Here is a 15,327-nt window from a genome sequence, read left to right on the forward strand (position 1 = left end):
AAGGTCCTTTGTCCCATGGATCCATATGTTTAGCTACACACAGAAGGAAACTACTGTAAAGAGAATATCATCATTAGGGACTGGACTGGCTAAACCCCAGTTATTCAAGGATGCTAACTTGACAATTAATTAAGCTTCACTAATGTTGACCAAAGGTGTCCCCCCTCTCAACAGCTCAAGATCTCTCCGGCCCCCTCGAGTGCTGTAGACCACTTTGACAAACACTCGCAGAAGACACCCATGACACTTGGACAAAATGTTCATAATTTAGACACCTGTGATCAAGAATAATTAAATATTACACAAGACATTTATGGTTTATGTGATTTAGAAGCTCTTTATTGAAATGATGTACAGCTCTTATGACTTAAAGTGTATTTAGTTTAGATAAAAACTATTTAATTAGATTTTACTTAGATAAAATGCTTCAAGACTTTATAAGATAGAGGGCAATAAGCGACAGTAAGTTAAAAAGTTTTAAGTTAGAGTGCAGTAATTATATATGACACACATACATAATCGAAAGTTCAGCAAGGCGATTCAAATCTAATCAAACGCTTCCATGAAATTTAATAATAAAATAGCCATTAAAATAAAACAAACATCGATAAAATCAAAAGAACAAAATAAATAGATGTGATGCGGATGCATTGAGGTGCAACTGAGGTAGAGGATTCAGAATCACCACGCACAAACGGGCACACAAACATGCGCACATTCACACGTGCACACTCGCGCGCACACACACACAAGGAGGATTCAAAATTATGGCAACGTCAAAGGCAGAAGTCACATGGCGAAACACACACACGCAGTGCTGGTGGGGTTTATCCACTGGGGTTATCAGTTTTATGGGGTAAGTGGTTACAGATAACAATTGAGACCCAGCAGTTATGCTGTCACATATGGCACCACACACACAAACGCAAGACCACATTAAGAACACCCCACCCCCAACACGCACGCACGCACACACACACACACACACACACACACACACACACAGAGAACAGTAACACTGAAGATCAGACTCCTGGCAGTGACTCATTTAAATCCAGCAAGTGCTCAGAAGCAAACACACACACACACGTAGGCAGGCACGCATGCACTTTGAAAAGAGACACATGGGTCCATTCGGCCATCGTCAGGCACTGTAAATTCTTTTTCAGATCTGAAATGTGTGGGCCAGTGCAAAATGTAAACTCACGCAAGTGTGTGCGTGTGTGTGTGTGTGCGCGCCTGACCACCAGAGGAAGGGACATTAGGACATGTGTCGAGTAGTCTCCTCTGTTTGTTTTCAACATTGCTACTTGTAGTTAGTTGGTTTGTGGCTAATGTCCTCGTAGAGCGCCGTGCCCATTGGCCAGAGCTTCAATACGGTTGGCTGTTGCGTCCGAGTGCTTCCTTCTCATTGGCTGATGTTGCCCAGGGCTTCAATCTGGTTAGCTGCTGCGTCCGAGTGTTTTATTCTGATTGGCTGATGTTGCCCAGGGCTTCCTGTATGAACTGTAGGCTCCGCCTATACAGGAAGGAATCCTTCACTTGTGGCTTACAGATGTTCAGATGGTCCACATCCACCTGGATTAACTCCCCAATACCTAAATCTACACACACACACACACAACACACACACACTAATGTTAGAGATGCATTTGGACAGGAGTGTGAAGACTTTTTATAGGCAATGTACAGTCAATCCGGAAAGTATTCACAGCGCTTCACTTTTTTCACATTTTATTATCTTACAGCCTTATTCCAAAAAAATGCTACAAATGAATCTCTGTTGTCAAAATCCTACACAAATTATTCCATTATGACCATGTGAAAAACAAGTTGTCTTGACAGTTTTGAAAATGTATAAAAAAATAAAATAAAAAAATAAAAACATTTTTACAAAAGTATTCACAGCCTTTGCTTAATACATTGTAGAACCACCTTTGGCAGCAACTACATTCTTTTTTTTTTCATTTCAACCTTTCAGTACATTGAAATTGTACATTTTGAGTCTGCACCTGGCTAAAATAGATGGGTGTGAGTTTTGAATGAAATTCTATGGAGAATATCATGATCTGCTTCTGTAGTCACAATGCATGTTGACATGCATGCTTCTTTAGGTGTAATTCAGATGTCCAATGTTGACGACATTTATACATCCCCAAACGATGTCAGTCCCACTACCATGTTTGACTAGCCAGATGATGCACTTTTTTGGTAAAATTCACTTGTTTACCACCACACATGCTTAACACCATCTAAAGCAAATTTGTTTATCTTGGTCTCATTAGACCACACGACATGGTTCCAGTGATCCATATCCTTGGTCTGTTCATCTCTCTTGAAAAAAGTGAAGCGCTGTGAATACTTTCCGGATTGACTGTAAATCTACACACGACGCATGCACACACTAATGTTAGAGATGTTCAAGTGGTCCACATCCACCTGGATCAACTCCACAATACCTAGATCTGCACGCAGGCAGGCAGGCATGCACACACGCACAATAATTTCAGTGTTTGAACTGTTCCCATTGATCCCCATGCCACATGTAACAATGATAAACATGGACTGTGTAATTATTCTCCATGGTAGCTATGGTAACTTGTTACGTGAGGGATATACAAATGAATTAACACAAGGGGATATGTTATAAAAATAGTTTTTATAACATATCCACTATTGGATATTGAATATTGGATATCCACTATCCACTATAACACTATTCATTAAATGACATTCACCACAAGATCCACCTACGTTGCATAAAACACAAACAGACCTGGCCACAGAAAATTCGTTCCACTTTTAAAATGCCCTTACAATACAGAAATAATGTCTAACATATAGATATAGCCTAAACACAAAATATAAATCCTTTACTGTCCTTTTTCAAATGTCCAAACACCACCAGAGGGAAACTCAGCGGTCAGCAATCCTACAGAGTCAGCCCAGGTGTGTTGTGGTACCACTAGTATGGCTAGGGTGTTTCGGAGCCGATAGTCGTGATGGTTGTGAGTGTGCGTGAGTGTGTGTGTGTACCTGCGGTGTGTTGTGGTACCACTTGGATTTTGATCATGGGGCCGATGGTGGTCGGTTGCGTTTCGGTGAAACTGAGAATCTGGAACCGTCTCTCTTTAGCCACGCCCACAAAGCTGTCATTCAACTCCCTCAAGGCCGGCGAGTCTGTAGAAGAAACATCAATTACCACACACACACACACAATATATATATATATATATAATTTATAGATATATATACACACTGCTGGCCATATGTTTACATACCCTGGAAGAATGTATGATATGTTAACGATTTCACATAGAATATGAATGATTATGCAAAAAAAAAAAATTCACTCATTGTAAATGACTGACTGAAGGCATTTCTTAGCAATCACCTGTGTTTCCTCTTTCAAAATCACAATTGCAACACAAACTACCGAAATGACCCTGAACAAAAGTTTACACACACTAGTTTCTGATGCTTGTACGCTGCCCCTTTTATCAATAACCGATTTAAATCGTTTCTGGTAGTTGTGGATAAGGCTCTAATTTTTCTCAGATGGCAAAACTGTCCTTTTTTCCTGGCAGAATGGCTGCTTCCTATAACATCTTTTGGTGTCTTGATGACCTAATGCTCAACGTTTCCCCCGAGTGGCTCAATGATGTTGACGACAGGAGGGTGAGACAGCCACTCCACAACCTTCATTTCATTTATTCTGAAGCTAATGGCACTTTACATATTGCCATGTTTGTATACCCAAACAATGTCCCATGTGAGTGTCAATTTTCCTCTAATCTTTTTCACAGTTAATGTATTAATCGTTCTCTGAACATGGACCAAAAGTACAGTGCATTTGTAAGTCATATGCCCCCATAACATCAGCAATCCACCACCATGTTTCACAGAAGGGGTGGTGTATTTTCATCATTGGCCTTGTTGACTTAGCCTCGCGACGCCATCCTCTGTACTCCACCCAAAGATTTTGGCTCCGCACATCGTCTGGCAAAAGCCTCGAGCTCGGTTCTCTCAGTGTTTCGCCAATCAGCAAACAGTTGAGAGTGGTGACGTAGAACTCACCCGCGAGCTCCGTTACTGATTGGTTAAGGTAACTATATTCACACTTTCGTTTTGTTATTTGTTTGCTTTTGCGACGCTATAACGTAACAGGCATGCTAATAAAGCACAATATGGGTTTAATTTTTTTTTTATGAGTTTGGAACTTCAATTAATTTAAATGATAGAGTAAGATCAGACCATCTCCCATCGTCCACGGAGACGGATTCCTCATGGCTTTTGCCAGACTGATTGACGGAGTCAACAGTCGGTTATTCGCCCAGGCTATTGTTGACTGTTCTCCAACTGCAAAACTGAAAAAGTTCAATGTTGGTCTCATTTTTCCAAATTACTTTATCCTAGGTGTGTCAGCACTTTTGGTGTATCGAAGGCAAAATAATGTGTGCCATTGTTGTAGTAATGGCTTTCTTCTGGTAACCCCTATAGCCTACAGCCCATTTTTCCTCAAGTGCCTCCTTGCAGTACGGCTAGCTAAAACATTTCACACATAAAACCTAGTTCAGCTGAAGTAATTTTTTGGTTGAACAATTTCCCTTGCAATCATGGGTGAAATTGTATTTGATCTACCTGACTTTTTCTTGATGTCAACAGAAACCCTAATATTATACCTCTGAATTGTAATTTCAACAGTGTAAATAGACATTTTTAATTTAAAAAAATACTTTTTATGTCCCTTTTCTGTTTCATAAAGTTCAATGATCTGCCCTTTTGACAAATGTTTTGCTTTTTCCATAACGTAGAACATGCAACTGTCAGTGACGCACTGATTTGGGGGATGCAAGGTTCTCTTAGGAGTCCAGCAATGACATTTTATGCACAAACAAATCACAAAAAAAAACATCACCAGCGAAGATGGTTGTCAGTAATGGCCATTCACACCCATTTGTGTGAAGTTGTATGAATGTCATTTGCCCCAATCAGCATTTCAAGAGACAAAACACAGTTTTACAATAAATGGCCTCATTCAATAACCATAGACAAGGATTTGTGTTATCGTTCAAATTCTCTGCAAAATGGTTCCAAAACTAAACATTCTTCCGGGACACTGTACACACACACACACCCCCCTCTGCATACCTCTGCACAGCTCTCGGACCTCTATGGACGGGAAGAGCAGGTACCGGACGTTGACGGAATACTCGGCCATGAAGGTTCCGTGGTGCGGAACGCTGTAGAACAGAACTCCTTTAGTGTTGCGTAGCAACGGTTCTAGATCTGGGTCCCTGGAGGCATCCAAGAGCATCTTCTTAACCAGCAGCCCTGGAACACAATACACACACACACATTTATCTTCTTGACCAACAGCCCTGAAAGACCATACATGCGCGCGCGCACACACACACGCGCACACACACACACACACACACACACACACACACACACACACACACACACACACACACACAAACACACAATATAATATCTACCCCGGAACACAATAACCACACACTATATTATACTAAACACACACACACACAATAACCATGAACTATATTATACAACATTGGGCATTAGGGATGCACGATGTATCGGCCAGATGTATCGGTATCGGCCGATATTTGACATTTCTCAACACATCGGACATCGGTCCGATGGATAAAACTGGGCCGATGTTAAAGCCGATGTTTTTTTCATATGTTACTGTTCTAAAAGATTGGACTTGACCGTGAATTTCATTGTTTGTCTTCTAGTTTGTCTCTATTTTTAATCTAATTTTATCCCAGGGAGTTAAAAAGTGTTTTTGGAAATAAGAGGACATTCAAAAATTCTGTTTGTTTGCATCATTGTCAGTCTGTATTAAATGTTATCTTTTTAAAAAAAAAACAAGAAAACATCGGTATCGGTTAATATCGGTTATCGGCCAAAACCGCAATATCAACATCGGATATCGGTATCGGCCGAAATTTTTCACATCGTGCATCCCTATTGGGCATCACAAAGCATATGATATACATTTCTAAAAATGGTGCTATTTTTGAGGTTCTTAAGCTGACGTATGACAAGCGTCAGTCATTTGAGCTGATCAAATCTTGTGAACCGCCCCTCTCTCGCTACAGCGCTGAGTCTAGCGAGTGCACTGCACGCGAGGCGACCAGCAGAGAAGAATCGCCTCGCCGCGAGTCAATTGAAATAGCGGCAACGGTGAGCTGGGAGAAAAAAAATTCTCTTTCAGGCAGGCAGTTCAAAAGCTGTGCGTCTCATATGCTCCAAAAACCCCCAACAAAAAGTTTCAAAACGTGTTGCATAGCTACCACGTGTGAATGAGAATCTCCACAAACAAGAAAGTGTTACTTAAACCGTGGCCGTGGAGTTTGGGCTATTGGGGGTTGTAGCGAAGGGGAGTAGTTTACAAGCCCAGAAGGTCTGGGTTCAAGTCCTAGCTGGGCAACTCTACTCCCCTTCGCTACAGGGGTTATTTTTTGTAGACTGGGATAGTCGCCAAGGGGATACAACCTGGCTCTCGGCAGATGTCTGTTTCGCTCAGCTTTGTGAGCTACACTGGAGATCGCCAGAAGAAAAATTGTGTCCTCTGTGCTACACCTCTGCCCCCCTTTCCTGTGCGTGTGCGTGTGTGTGTGTGTGACTCAGTTAGGAAGGGAGAGCTTTGAGGGTCTGAGCCTCCAGCAGTGACAACAGTAACTAGCTATTATAGCTAACCAACAGCCCCAAGCATACCTTCGTTTGGCCACTCCAATAACTTCTGTAGCCACTGCTGTGGTGTTTCTTTGTTTTTTTGTACAGTTACCTGACTGCATAGCCAGAGACCAGACACTATTGGCCCAAAGTGGTTTCATCCTGAAGCAAGCCTAGCTATCCATAGGCTACCATAGCATTGGCTGTATGCCCATTTCTTTGAAGTTGTATGCTTTTTTTTGGAGGCAATTGAAAATATAAAAAGGCATAGTAGTGCGTGTGTGTGTGTGTGTGTCTTATTATGTCATTACTTTGAATTCAAATTCATTCAATTCGGAATTTCGTACAAGCCTGGTGTGTGTGTGTGTGTGTGTGTGTGTGTGTGTGTGTGTGTGTGTGTGTGTGTGTGTGTGTGTGTGTGTGTGTGTGTGTGTGTGTGTATTACCTCCCATGCTGTGTGCGATCCACACTACTGGTCTCTCTCCAACTCCTGCAGCTTTCAATTTCTTCAGCAACTCAGAACTGCGATACGCCAAAGACTTCCTACACACACACACACACACACACACACACACACACACACACACACACACACACACACACACACACACACACACACACACACACACACACACACACAGAGTGAGACTGTGTGTGTGTGCGCGCGTGCGTGCGTGTGTGGCCTGTGCAGGCAATGGGGAGGACAACTTCCTGGGTTTCAAAAGAAAGAGCAGTGGCAAGCTGGATACCCAGGCACAGGGATTTGGTGTGTCATCAGACTGGCCTGACCTAAACGATTTGTGCTGGAGGATGGGCACTGAATTAAAATTGGACCTCCAAGCTTCAACCAGTAGAGGTCACTGATGCAGTGGTGGGTGACCCATCAATCACAGTGCAAGCCAGGCTGCACCATGACAACACCCCCCAATCTCCTGCTACCACAAACATCCAGGAAAACCATTCTGCCCACCCAAAGGGGACCGTGATATGAGGGTATTTTCGTCTAGTCTGAAACTTCAGGGAAAATTAGCCAAACTCATCTGTGCAGACCACGCTACATCACATGCCATATTCAGTACGAGATCCTCATTTTCTGTGTGAAGGCACGCTTACAGGTTCTCTCCCTACAAAATACAATCGCTCTCTCTGGTTTCCATCCATTCATTCCCCTTTTATGCATACTACACGACCCACCTCAAGACCTGCAGTCAGTAGCCCACATCATGAACAGTTGTCCATCATGGAAAAGGATTGTACACTGCCAGACAGACATAACCGACTGGTGGATCTCATCGCTGCCCAGATGCCCTGTGCTCCTCAACTTTACAAACACACCCCTGGCAAGTCCCACTGTTTTAATTCATCCACAAACTGTCTCTCAGGAATGCCCATGTTACATCCTGGTTGTGTGTGTGTGTGTGTGGGTGTATGGGTGTGTGTGTGGGTGTATGGGTGTGTGTGTGGGTGTATGGGTGTGTGTGTGGGTGTATGGGTGTGTGTGTCACCTCTGGTTCTCGGCGGGGCACTTGGCTCTCCAGTCGCTCAGGTGAGTATCGTACTCCACAGACAGAATGCGCAGGTACGGACAGTCAGACGCCAACCAGCTCTGTTAAAAAACACACACACACACACACACACACACACACACACACACACACACACACACACACACGTTAATATACAAACATGCAGGTATGGACAGTCAGACACCAACCATACCTGTTAAAACACATACACACAGACACAGAGACACATTACGGTAATACACACGCAGGTGCGGAGTCAGACGCCAACCAGACCTGTTTAAGCACACACACACACACACACACACACACACACACACACACACACACACACACACACACACACACACACACACACACACACACACACACACACACACACACACACACACACACACAGCATGTTAATTGAGGGAAAAAGTCAATAAAGACAAAAAAAGAAGGGAATAAAAGTAGGATTGGAACCTACATTCTTCTGATCCCAACATTAGGCAGTATCTGCAAGAGTGACAGTAGAACTAACCAATCAAGGAGAGGGAGGGACTGACCTTTGGCCAGCATTCAGTATAATCCTCCCGTCCCACTCCTGCAACTTCAGGCTCTGTGGTTGGTTGAGTGTCCTTGTTGTCCTGTCCCGCTGCTGCTGCTGCAAGCTCTACGGTTGTCTGAGTGTCCTTGTTGTTCCGCCCTGCTCCTGTTGTGGGCTCTGTGATTGGCTCCAGGTCTTTCTGCCTCCAGGTCTTGAAGGCGGCGCCCAGTAAGCCGTGGATGAACAGCACATCCGCTTCGATTGGCTGACTGGAATTAAAAGAAGAGATCAGTGGAAACATCAGTAGACAGAGACACTTCATTAAGGAGGAGACGAAACACTGAAGAAAGCGTCCATAGAAATGAACAGGGGCAATTGGTAACACCAATGTGGCATGTGCCTGCACATCTCCCACCTGTCCGGCAACAAGAGCCAATTGCTTGCTGAGCTGAGCTGTCATTTATGCAATCATTTTGCCGCATCGACGCGTCAGCTTTTACAACTGCTCAAACCAAATCAGTATGCCTTCGGAATATCTGCTGCCGGTCGGTGGCCGATGACTTGTGCGACACATCGAATAGCTACTCACATGGAGTTGCTACAGAGTCCGCACCACTTAATCCTACGGGCCACAAAGCAGAACGTGTTGTCGTGACATGTTCAAAATTAGCGGTAAGAAAACGATGTTTTACTGCGTTGCTTTCATATTTACGGCCAATCTTAGATAAATGTATGATCATAATAGTAATAATAATAAACAGGGAAAACGTATGCCAACAAGTCACCTGGAGCAAACATCCATTGTGTCGGGAAATGAAAAATTTCAGGCAGAATTATAGATGTGGATTCATGCAGCATCTCAAAGCCACTGGCAATATTTCTCCATCATTGCATACAGTGTTTGTGTGTGTGTGTGTGTGTGTGTGTGTGTGTGTGTGTGTGTGTGTGTGTGTGTGTGTGTGTGTGTGTGTGTGTGTGTGTGTGTGTGTGTGTGTGTGTGTAAAAGACATAAACTCAGTCTCTCCATCACCGTATATAGTGTGTGTATGTGTGTGTGGGTGTAAGTAGTAGTCTGTCATACTGTATAGTGGGTGTGTGTACTGTACATAGTGTGTGAGTGTGTGTGTGTGTGTGTGTGTGTGTGTGTGTGTGTGTGTGTGTGTGTTCTACTACCTGGTGCGCGTGTGTGGATGTAGTACGTAAACTCCGTCATGATATTTCTCCTCCACTGCGTCGGCGTCCATGTTGGCCAGAGCTCTCGCCGCATGAGATGACGTCATGACACTGGAGGACTGAGCCATCTCAGCTAACACACAGAGCCAGCCTGCAGACATAGACACGGACACAGACAGACAGACAGACAGAGACACACACACAATATTATCATCAATTATCATTATTATTATTATCAATGTGTTGTGTTTTTTTTACCAAACTTGAGATGAGCCTTCATGCTGCTCTTGTCAGCAGTGATTTTGACATTTGAACTCTGACACTCGTGCTATTTTTGCCCAGAGACTTTGTTATGGTTGAATCATGAACACTGGCATTTACTGAGAATATTGATGTCTCCAGTCGACGTTGTCCTGTGTTCCTTTCTGACCTCTTGGATCCATCCTCACTCTGTGTGTGTGTGTGTGTGTGTGTGTGTGTGTGTGTGTGTGTGTGTGTGTGTGTGTGTGTGTGTGTGTGTGTGTGTGTGTGTGTGTACCTGACTGCACTATGGCCTGATGGCTGCTTGCGTCCAGCGACACATTCCCAATGATTCTCAGAATGTTGCGTTGGATTTTCGGAGAATCACGACGCAGCATGAAAACTCTCTGAAGCAGCTGAAGACCGCCATTGGCCACAATGTGCTGACAATGAGACAACACCTACACACACACACACACACACACTTCTTCAATTGTGTCCACAATTAAAAATTGAGTTTCCATAGACATAAATTTACCAATTGCAAAGACACTCAGGCATGAACTAGATAGTTGATACCACAGTGATCAACAGTCCATAGTAAAGTTCTCAAGGATATATGCACAGTGCCTTGTTCTCCATATAAGTCAATTACCAATTATAGATGATGTTGAACAATAATTTTGCAGGTTTTTTGCATTAATTTTTGGGAAGCCAAGCATCCTTAGCCGCCTAGTGGCCAGCCTATGCATGTGACGTATACAGAAGGGGGTGAATGAGTTGGGGTACCAGACTGAAAGGTTGAACCGTGTTGGTACTGGTAGTACTGGAAGTCTACTCTTTGCAGTAAAAACCTGAATGTCCTTGTCACACACACACACTATACTGTAGTGAATGTGTGTGTGAGTGTGTGTGTGTGTGTGTGTGTGTGTGTGTGTGTGTGTGTGTGTGTGTGTGTGTGTGTGTGTGTGTGTGTGTGTGTGTGTGTGTATGCGTGTGTGTGTGTATGCGTGTGTGTGGGTGTGGTCACCTTTGAGTGCTGTACAAGGGCTTGGAGGCAAAATGATTCGACCTTCTCAGATGGAATAGAGGTGAGACTCTGGGCGTACGGCAGACCATTACCTCCAAAACACCACAGGCCTCCCTACACACACCCACACGCACACACACACACACACACACACACACACACACACAGTTCATTCGGAAAAGGGGAAACATTATGGGAAAGGGTTTGGGTTAATAGTTCTATAGTGTGATCAGGGTGTTCTAGAGTGTTCTATAGTGTGTTTTATATGGTCTGTTCCAATCTCTGCATTGTGCACTGAGATGCAGTCCACTTTCCGCCCTCACGTAACAACAAAATTTGAGGGTGAAGTGTTGGTCCAAATCATGTCTGATACACTTAACGGGAATGACGGTTGTTGTGTGTCATCAGAGTTTACCAACCGCCAAAATACAATTCATCACGGAAGACACTGTTTGTTATGTTGACACCTGTCTCTTACACACATGGCGATTGTCTTTCGAATCAAGACTATGCTGTTATCATGGACAGTCTGCAGTTTGACAGATCCGACATTCAACTACGTACCAAACATGGCGGCAGTTGAGCACAGTAACTCCACACTTCAAATGAGGGCTGGTTTGAGGGTATCATCTCGGTACTTAACAGTAGTGTTGCACCGATACCGATACCAGTATCGGCCGGGGCCCCGATACTGCACTAAAATGGTGGTATCGGTATCGGCCGATACCAACAAATAGGGCACCGATACCATTTCCAGCTGCTCATATGACTCTTAAACGCAGCCTTGATCTTAGTTATTTTATATCATAGGTATTTAAAAAGTATAAAAAGTTCTACTGGAGTAGGCAGCAGCCTGACAAAGCCATAATAGCAATGATGTTACATCCAATTAGTAGCCTATATGACTTTTCATATATATAATGTATATACATTTCAAACAGAGTAGTATCGGTATGGGTATCGGCCGATACTGCAATCGGGTATCGGTATCGGGGCTAAAAAATGGTATCGGTGCAACACTACTTAACAGTACACTTCACTTGCCGCGATTAGAAATGGAATGCCCTACGTACCCAAACAGTGCAGAAAGGGCACTAAATATGGAGATTGGAACACATGGATTGTGTTCTTCAGTGTTCTTTTTTCAATATATTTTTCAACTTTATTGAGACATGACAGTGAAGAGTGGGACAGGAAATGAGTGGGAGAAAGACAGGAGAGGATTGGGAAATGACCCTGGTCGCCCGCATAGCAGTCAGTGTGTGTGTGTGTGTGTGTGTGTGTGTGTGTGTGTGTGTGTGTGTGTGTGTGTGTGTGTGTGTGTGCGTGTGTGTGTGTGTGTGTGTGTATGTGTGTGTGTGTTTTACCCGCTGAGCGTTGAGTGCCTGTGTGCTCTCTCTGAGTGCCAGAGATGTAAAATACTGAACACAAGCGTCCACTTCCGACTGGGGAAGAGAAGCCAGCAGCTCACGAAGACCATCCTCTACTGATAAACCCTACACGCACACAACATTATTACATTACACTTAGCTGACGCTGTTATCCAACAATCACACACACACACACACACACACACACACACACACACACACACACACACACACACACACACACACACACACACACACACACACACCAGGCTTGTACGAAATTCCGAATTGAATGAATTAGTAATGCCATAATATGAACACTAGGTGGTGGTGTTCTATGTACTCTCAATGGGTGGTGTAGCTGAAATTCAAAGAAATTCAAGGTAATGACACCCCCTAGTATTCGTATTATGGCATTACTTTGAATTCAAATTGATTCAATTCGGAATTTCGGAACAAGCCTGACACACACACACACTCACTCACTCGTGTGCTACTCACGTCTTCTATCTGTGGCAGTGGTGGTGGCGGTAGGAAGAATCTCAGGTCCACATGAGGAGTTCTGGCCAAACCCACCGCGGTCCGCTGGTCTAGAACCTGAGCAGCTGTCTGGTACTGGTAATCTAACAAACACACACACACACATGCACACACACACACGCACACATTAACAAGCGTATACGCACTAACACACACGCACACATGCACAAACGAATATAAAACAAACATGCACACACACACAAATATAAACAAACATGCACACACACACAAACATAAACAAACACACACACACACACACACACACACACACACACGGGTGGTTGACGTTTAAGGGCGTAACGCAATTTTAAAAAAAAAAACAGTTTTTCCAATTCCTGAAAAAAATGATGGAAAAAAAATAGAAAAATAAAGCACTTAGTGGTCCATGGAATTTCGCCTTATTTTTGCCATTTTTGGGAAAATGTGTCCTGCATCAACACATTGCATAGGCATGTCACACCGCAGGAAAATGAAGTCGCACCACAGGAAATTCACTGCATTATGGCCATTTTAATCCTTTTGTGTACATGACTGACATCTGAGCTCATGCTAACTTGATAATGATAATGTGTTTAATCTTATGTGTTTTCATTTATAAAAAAATAAGAGCAGTCTATAAGAGCAGTCACACCACAGGACACCATAAAATGAACCTAAGCATTGCGTGACAGAAACATTGCAATATGAAGACATATTAAGAGGTTAATAGTCACCATAAACTTCCACAGCACTCTCCAATAACTGAGGTAATGACTGGTTAGGAGCCAGTCTTTAAGACCCTTGTAGTTGGGCTTGCAGCTGCCCATTCACAAACATGGACATACATGTCACCCCACAGGACGCAATTTGTGTTACGAAATTGAACTTGTAGTTAATATTACTGTCTTGAGTTTTTTTCACATTCACATATCTTAATATAAAGTTAATATTTATGCAATCATGCCAAATGCTTCATACATTATTAAAAATGTTGTTGGGTAATTTATATATATATTGTATTCCAGGTTTCATTAATGTTACAGTCACACCGCAGGATATTTGACATATAAACCTTTACATAAATCTTATGAAACATAATGTACCACATCTTCTTTCTTTGACATTGTTTTTTAAAGGAAAAATAACAATTTTGTAGGTTTTTTAACCAATGTTATGAAAAAACAAGGCGTCACGTCTCCCACCCACACACACACATATACGTTGCATTACAAGGCAACGAGTACCAACATACCATGCCAGTGTGTGTGTGTAGCTAGTTCCTCCACTGCTCGCCTTCGCTCCTCTTGTGATTCTGATCGAGATTTCTTCAAGAGGAGCCACAGAGACACATCATGGGGATCAACATCCTTAGCATTACCTACACACATACACACACACACTGAATGGTTAGACTACACAAACACACACACACGCACGCACGCACGCTATATACACGCACACATCATAAATATCATAAAACTTAATTTTCATAGTTTTAATTAACTGGCCATAATAGCATCAACTTGTAGTTTTTTTGTCTTTTGGGCTTTCTCTCAGGACGACAGTCGCTAAGCCTCTTAGCTCTCCCAAGATCTGGCAGCACTGGTAGCAGGCTAGGGGCCGAGTGAACAAGGGGGCAGGGGGCTGTGAGTGGAAACAACACGATCAAGTAAATGCTATAGCACAATATTAAACGCTGCCTTTCTTTCAATTAACAGTGTTTTGCGGTGTTACATGTGTGTACATAAGTAAGAAAATGTCAGTTTTACCAAAGTTTTGCCGGCATCTCAAGTCTATTACAACAAGAAGTAGCTTGCATAGCTTGTTTTCAGCATAAACAAATGTTGGTTGTTAAACGTAGCTGATAGACATCAGAGACAATCATTCCCTTGATGGGGAAATTAGTATTTTTTTATTCACCGTTTTGCTGTTTTCTTGCCTGTGGGGTTATGGTGGCTAGATATGTAGAGCACCGTTTCTACTTTGTTTACTAGCCAGCGAGCTAGCTACAGACTCACTGTCAGCTGTCGGAGGTTCGGAGCCCTCTCGTGCACTGGCGTCTCCATTATTGCTATGGTAGCCATCTAGTTGGTAGTCAACGGATGGAGCACATGTAGGCAGAGTCAAAAGCGTGGGCAAGTGCAAGAGCAGCACAGAGCAAGATAATTTGCTTCAGAGAATCTCAGACTTTAAAAGTCAATGTTTCTCGATAAATTTGACATGCCAAATTCTATT

At 43.1% G+C, this 15,327-nt stretch overlaps 1 protein-coding gene across 3 annotated transcripts in view; it reads right to left on the minus strand.

Moving 5' to 3' along the window:
- Positions 1–326: 326 nt before the first annotated feature.
- The window catches only part of serac1 (serine active site containing 1), an 18,117-nt gene continuing 3,116 nt past the window's right edge, over positions 327–15,327 (minus strand). For all 3 annotated transcript variants that reach the window (XM_063222738.1, XM_063222739.1, XM_063222740.1), the window contains 12 exons: positions 14,345–14,470; positions 13,075–13,196; positions 12,571–12,699; positions 11,204–11,317; positions 10,472–10,634; positions 9,934–10,084; positions 8,780–9,029; positions 8,214–8,314; positions 7,154–7,251; positions 5,152–5,334; positions 3,037–3,180; positions 327–1,604 (listed from right to left, as the gene is read on the minus strand). In XM_063222738.1, coding sequence (XP_063078808.1) covers positions 1,465–1,604; positions 3,037–3,180; positions 5,152–5,334; positions 7,154–7,251; positions 8,214–8,314; positions 8,780–9,029; positions 9,934–10,084; positions 10,472–10,634; positions 11,204–11,317; positions 12,571–12,699; positions 13,075–13,196; positions 14,345–14,470 — 1,721 coding nt within the window. In that variant the 3' untranslated portion in view covers positions 327–1,464. The remainder of the gene's footprint in view (positions 1,605–3,036; positions 3,181–5,151; positions 5,335–7,153; positions 7,252–8,213; positions 8,315–8,779; positions 9,030–9,933; positions 10,085–10,471; positions 10,635–11,203; positions 11,318–12,570; positions 12,700–13,074; positions 13,197–14,344; positions 14,471–15,327) is intronic.

The sequence above is a fragment of the Engraulis encrasicolus genome, chromosome 18 (genome assembly GCF_034702125.1).
Source record: "Engraulis encrasicolus isolate BLACKSEA-1 chromosome 18, IST_EnEncr_1.0, whole genome shotgun sequence".
NCBI lineage: Eukaryota > Metazoa > Chordata > Actinopteri > Clupeiformes > Engraulidae > Engraulis > Engraulis encrasicolus.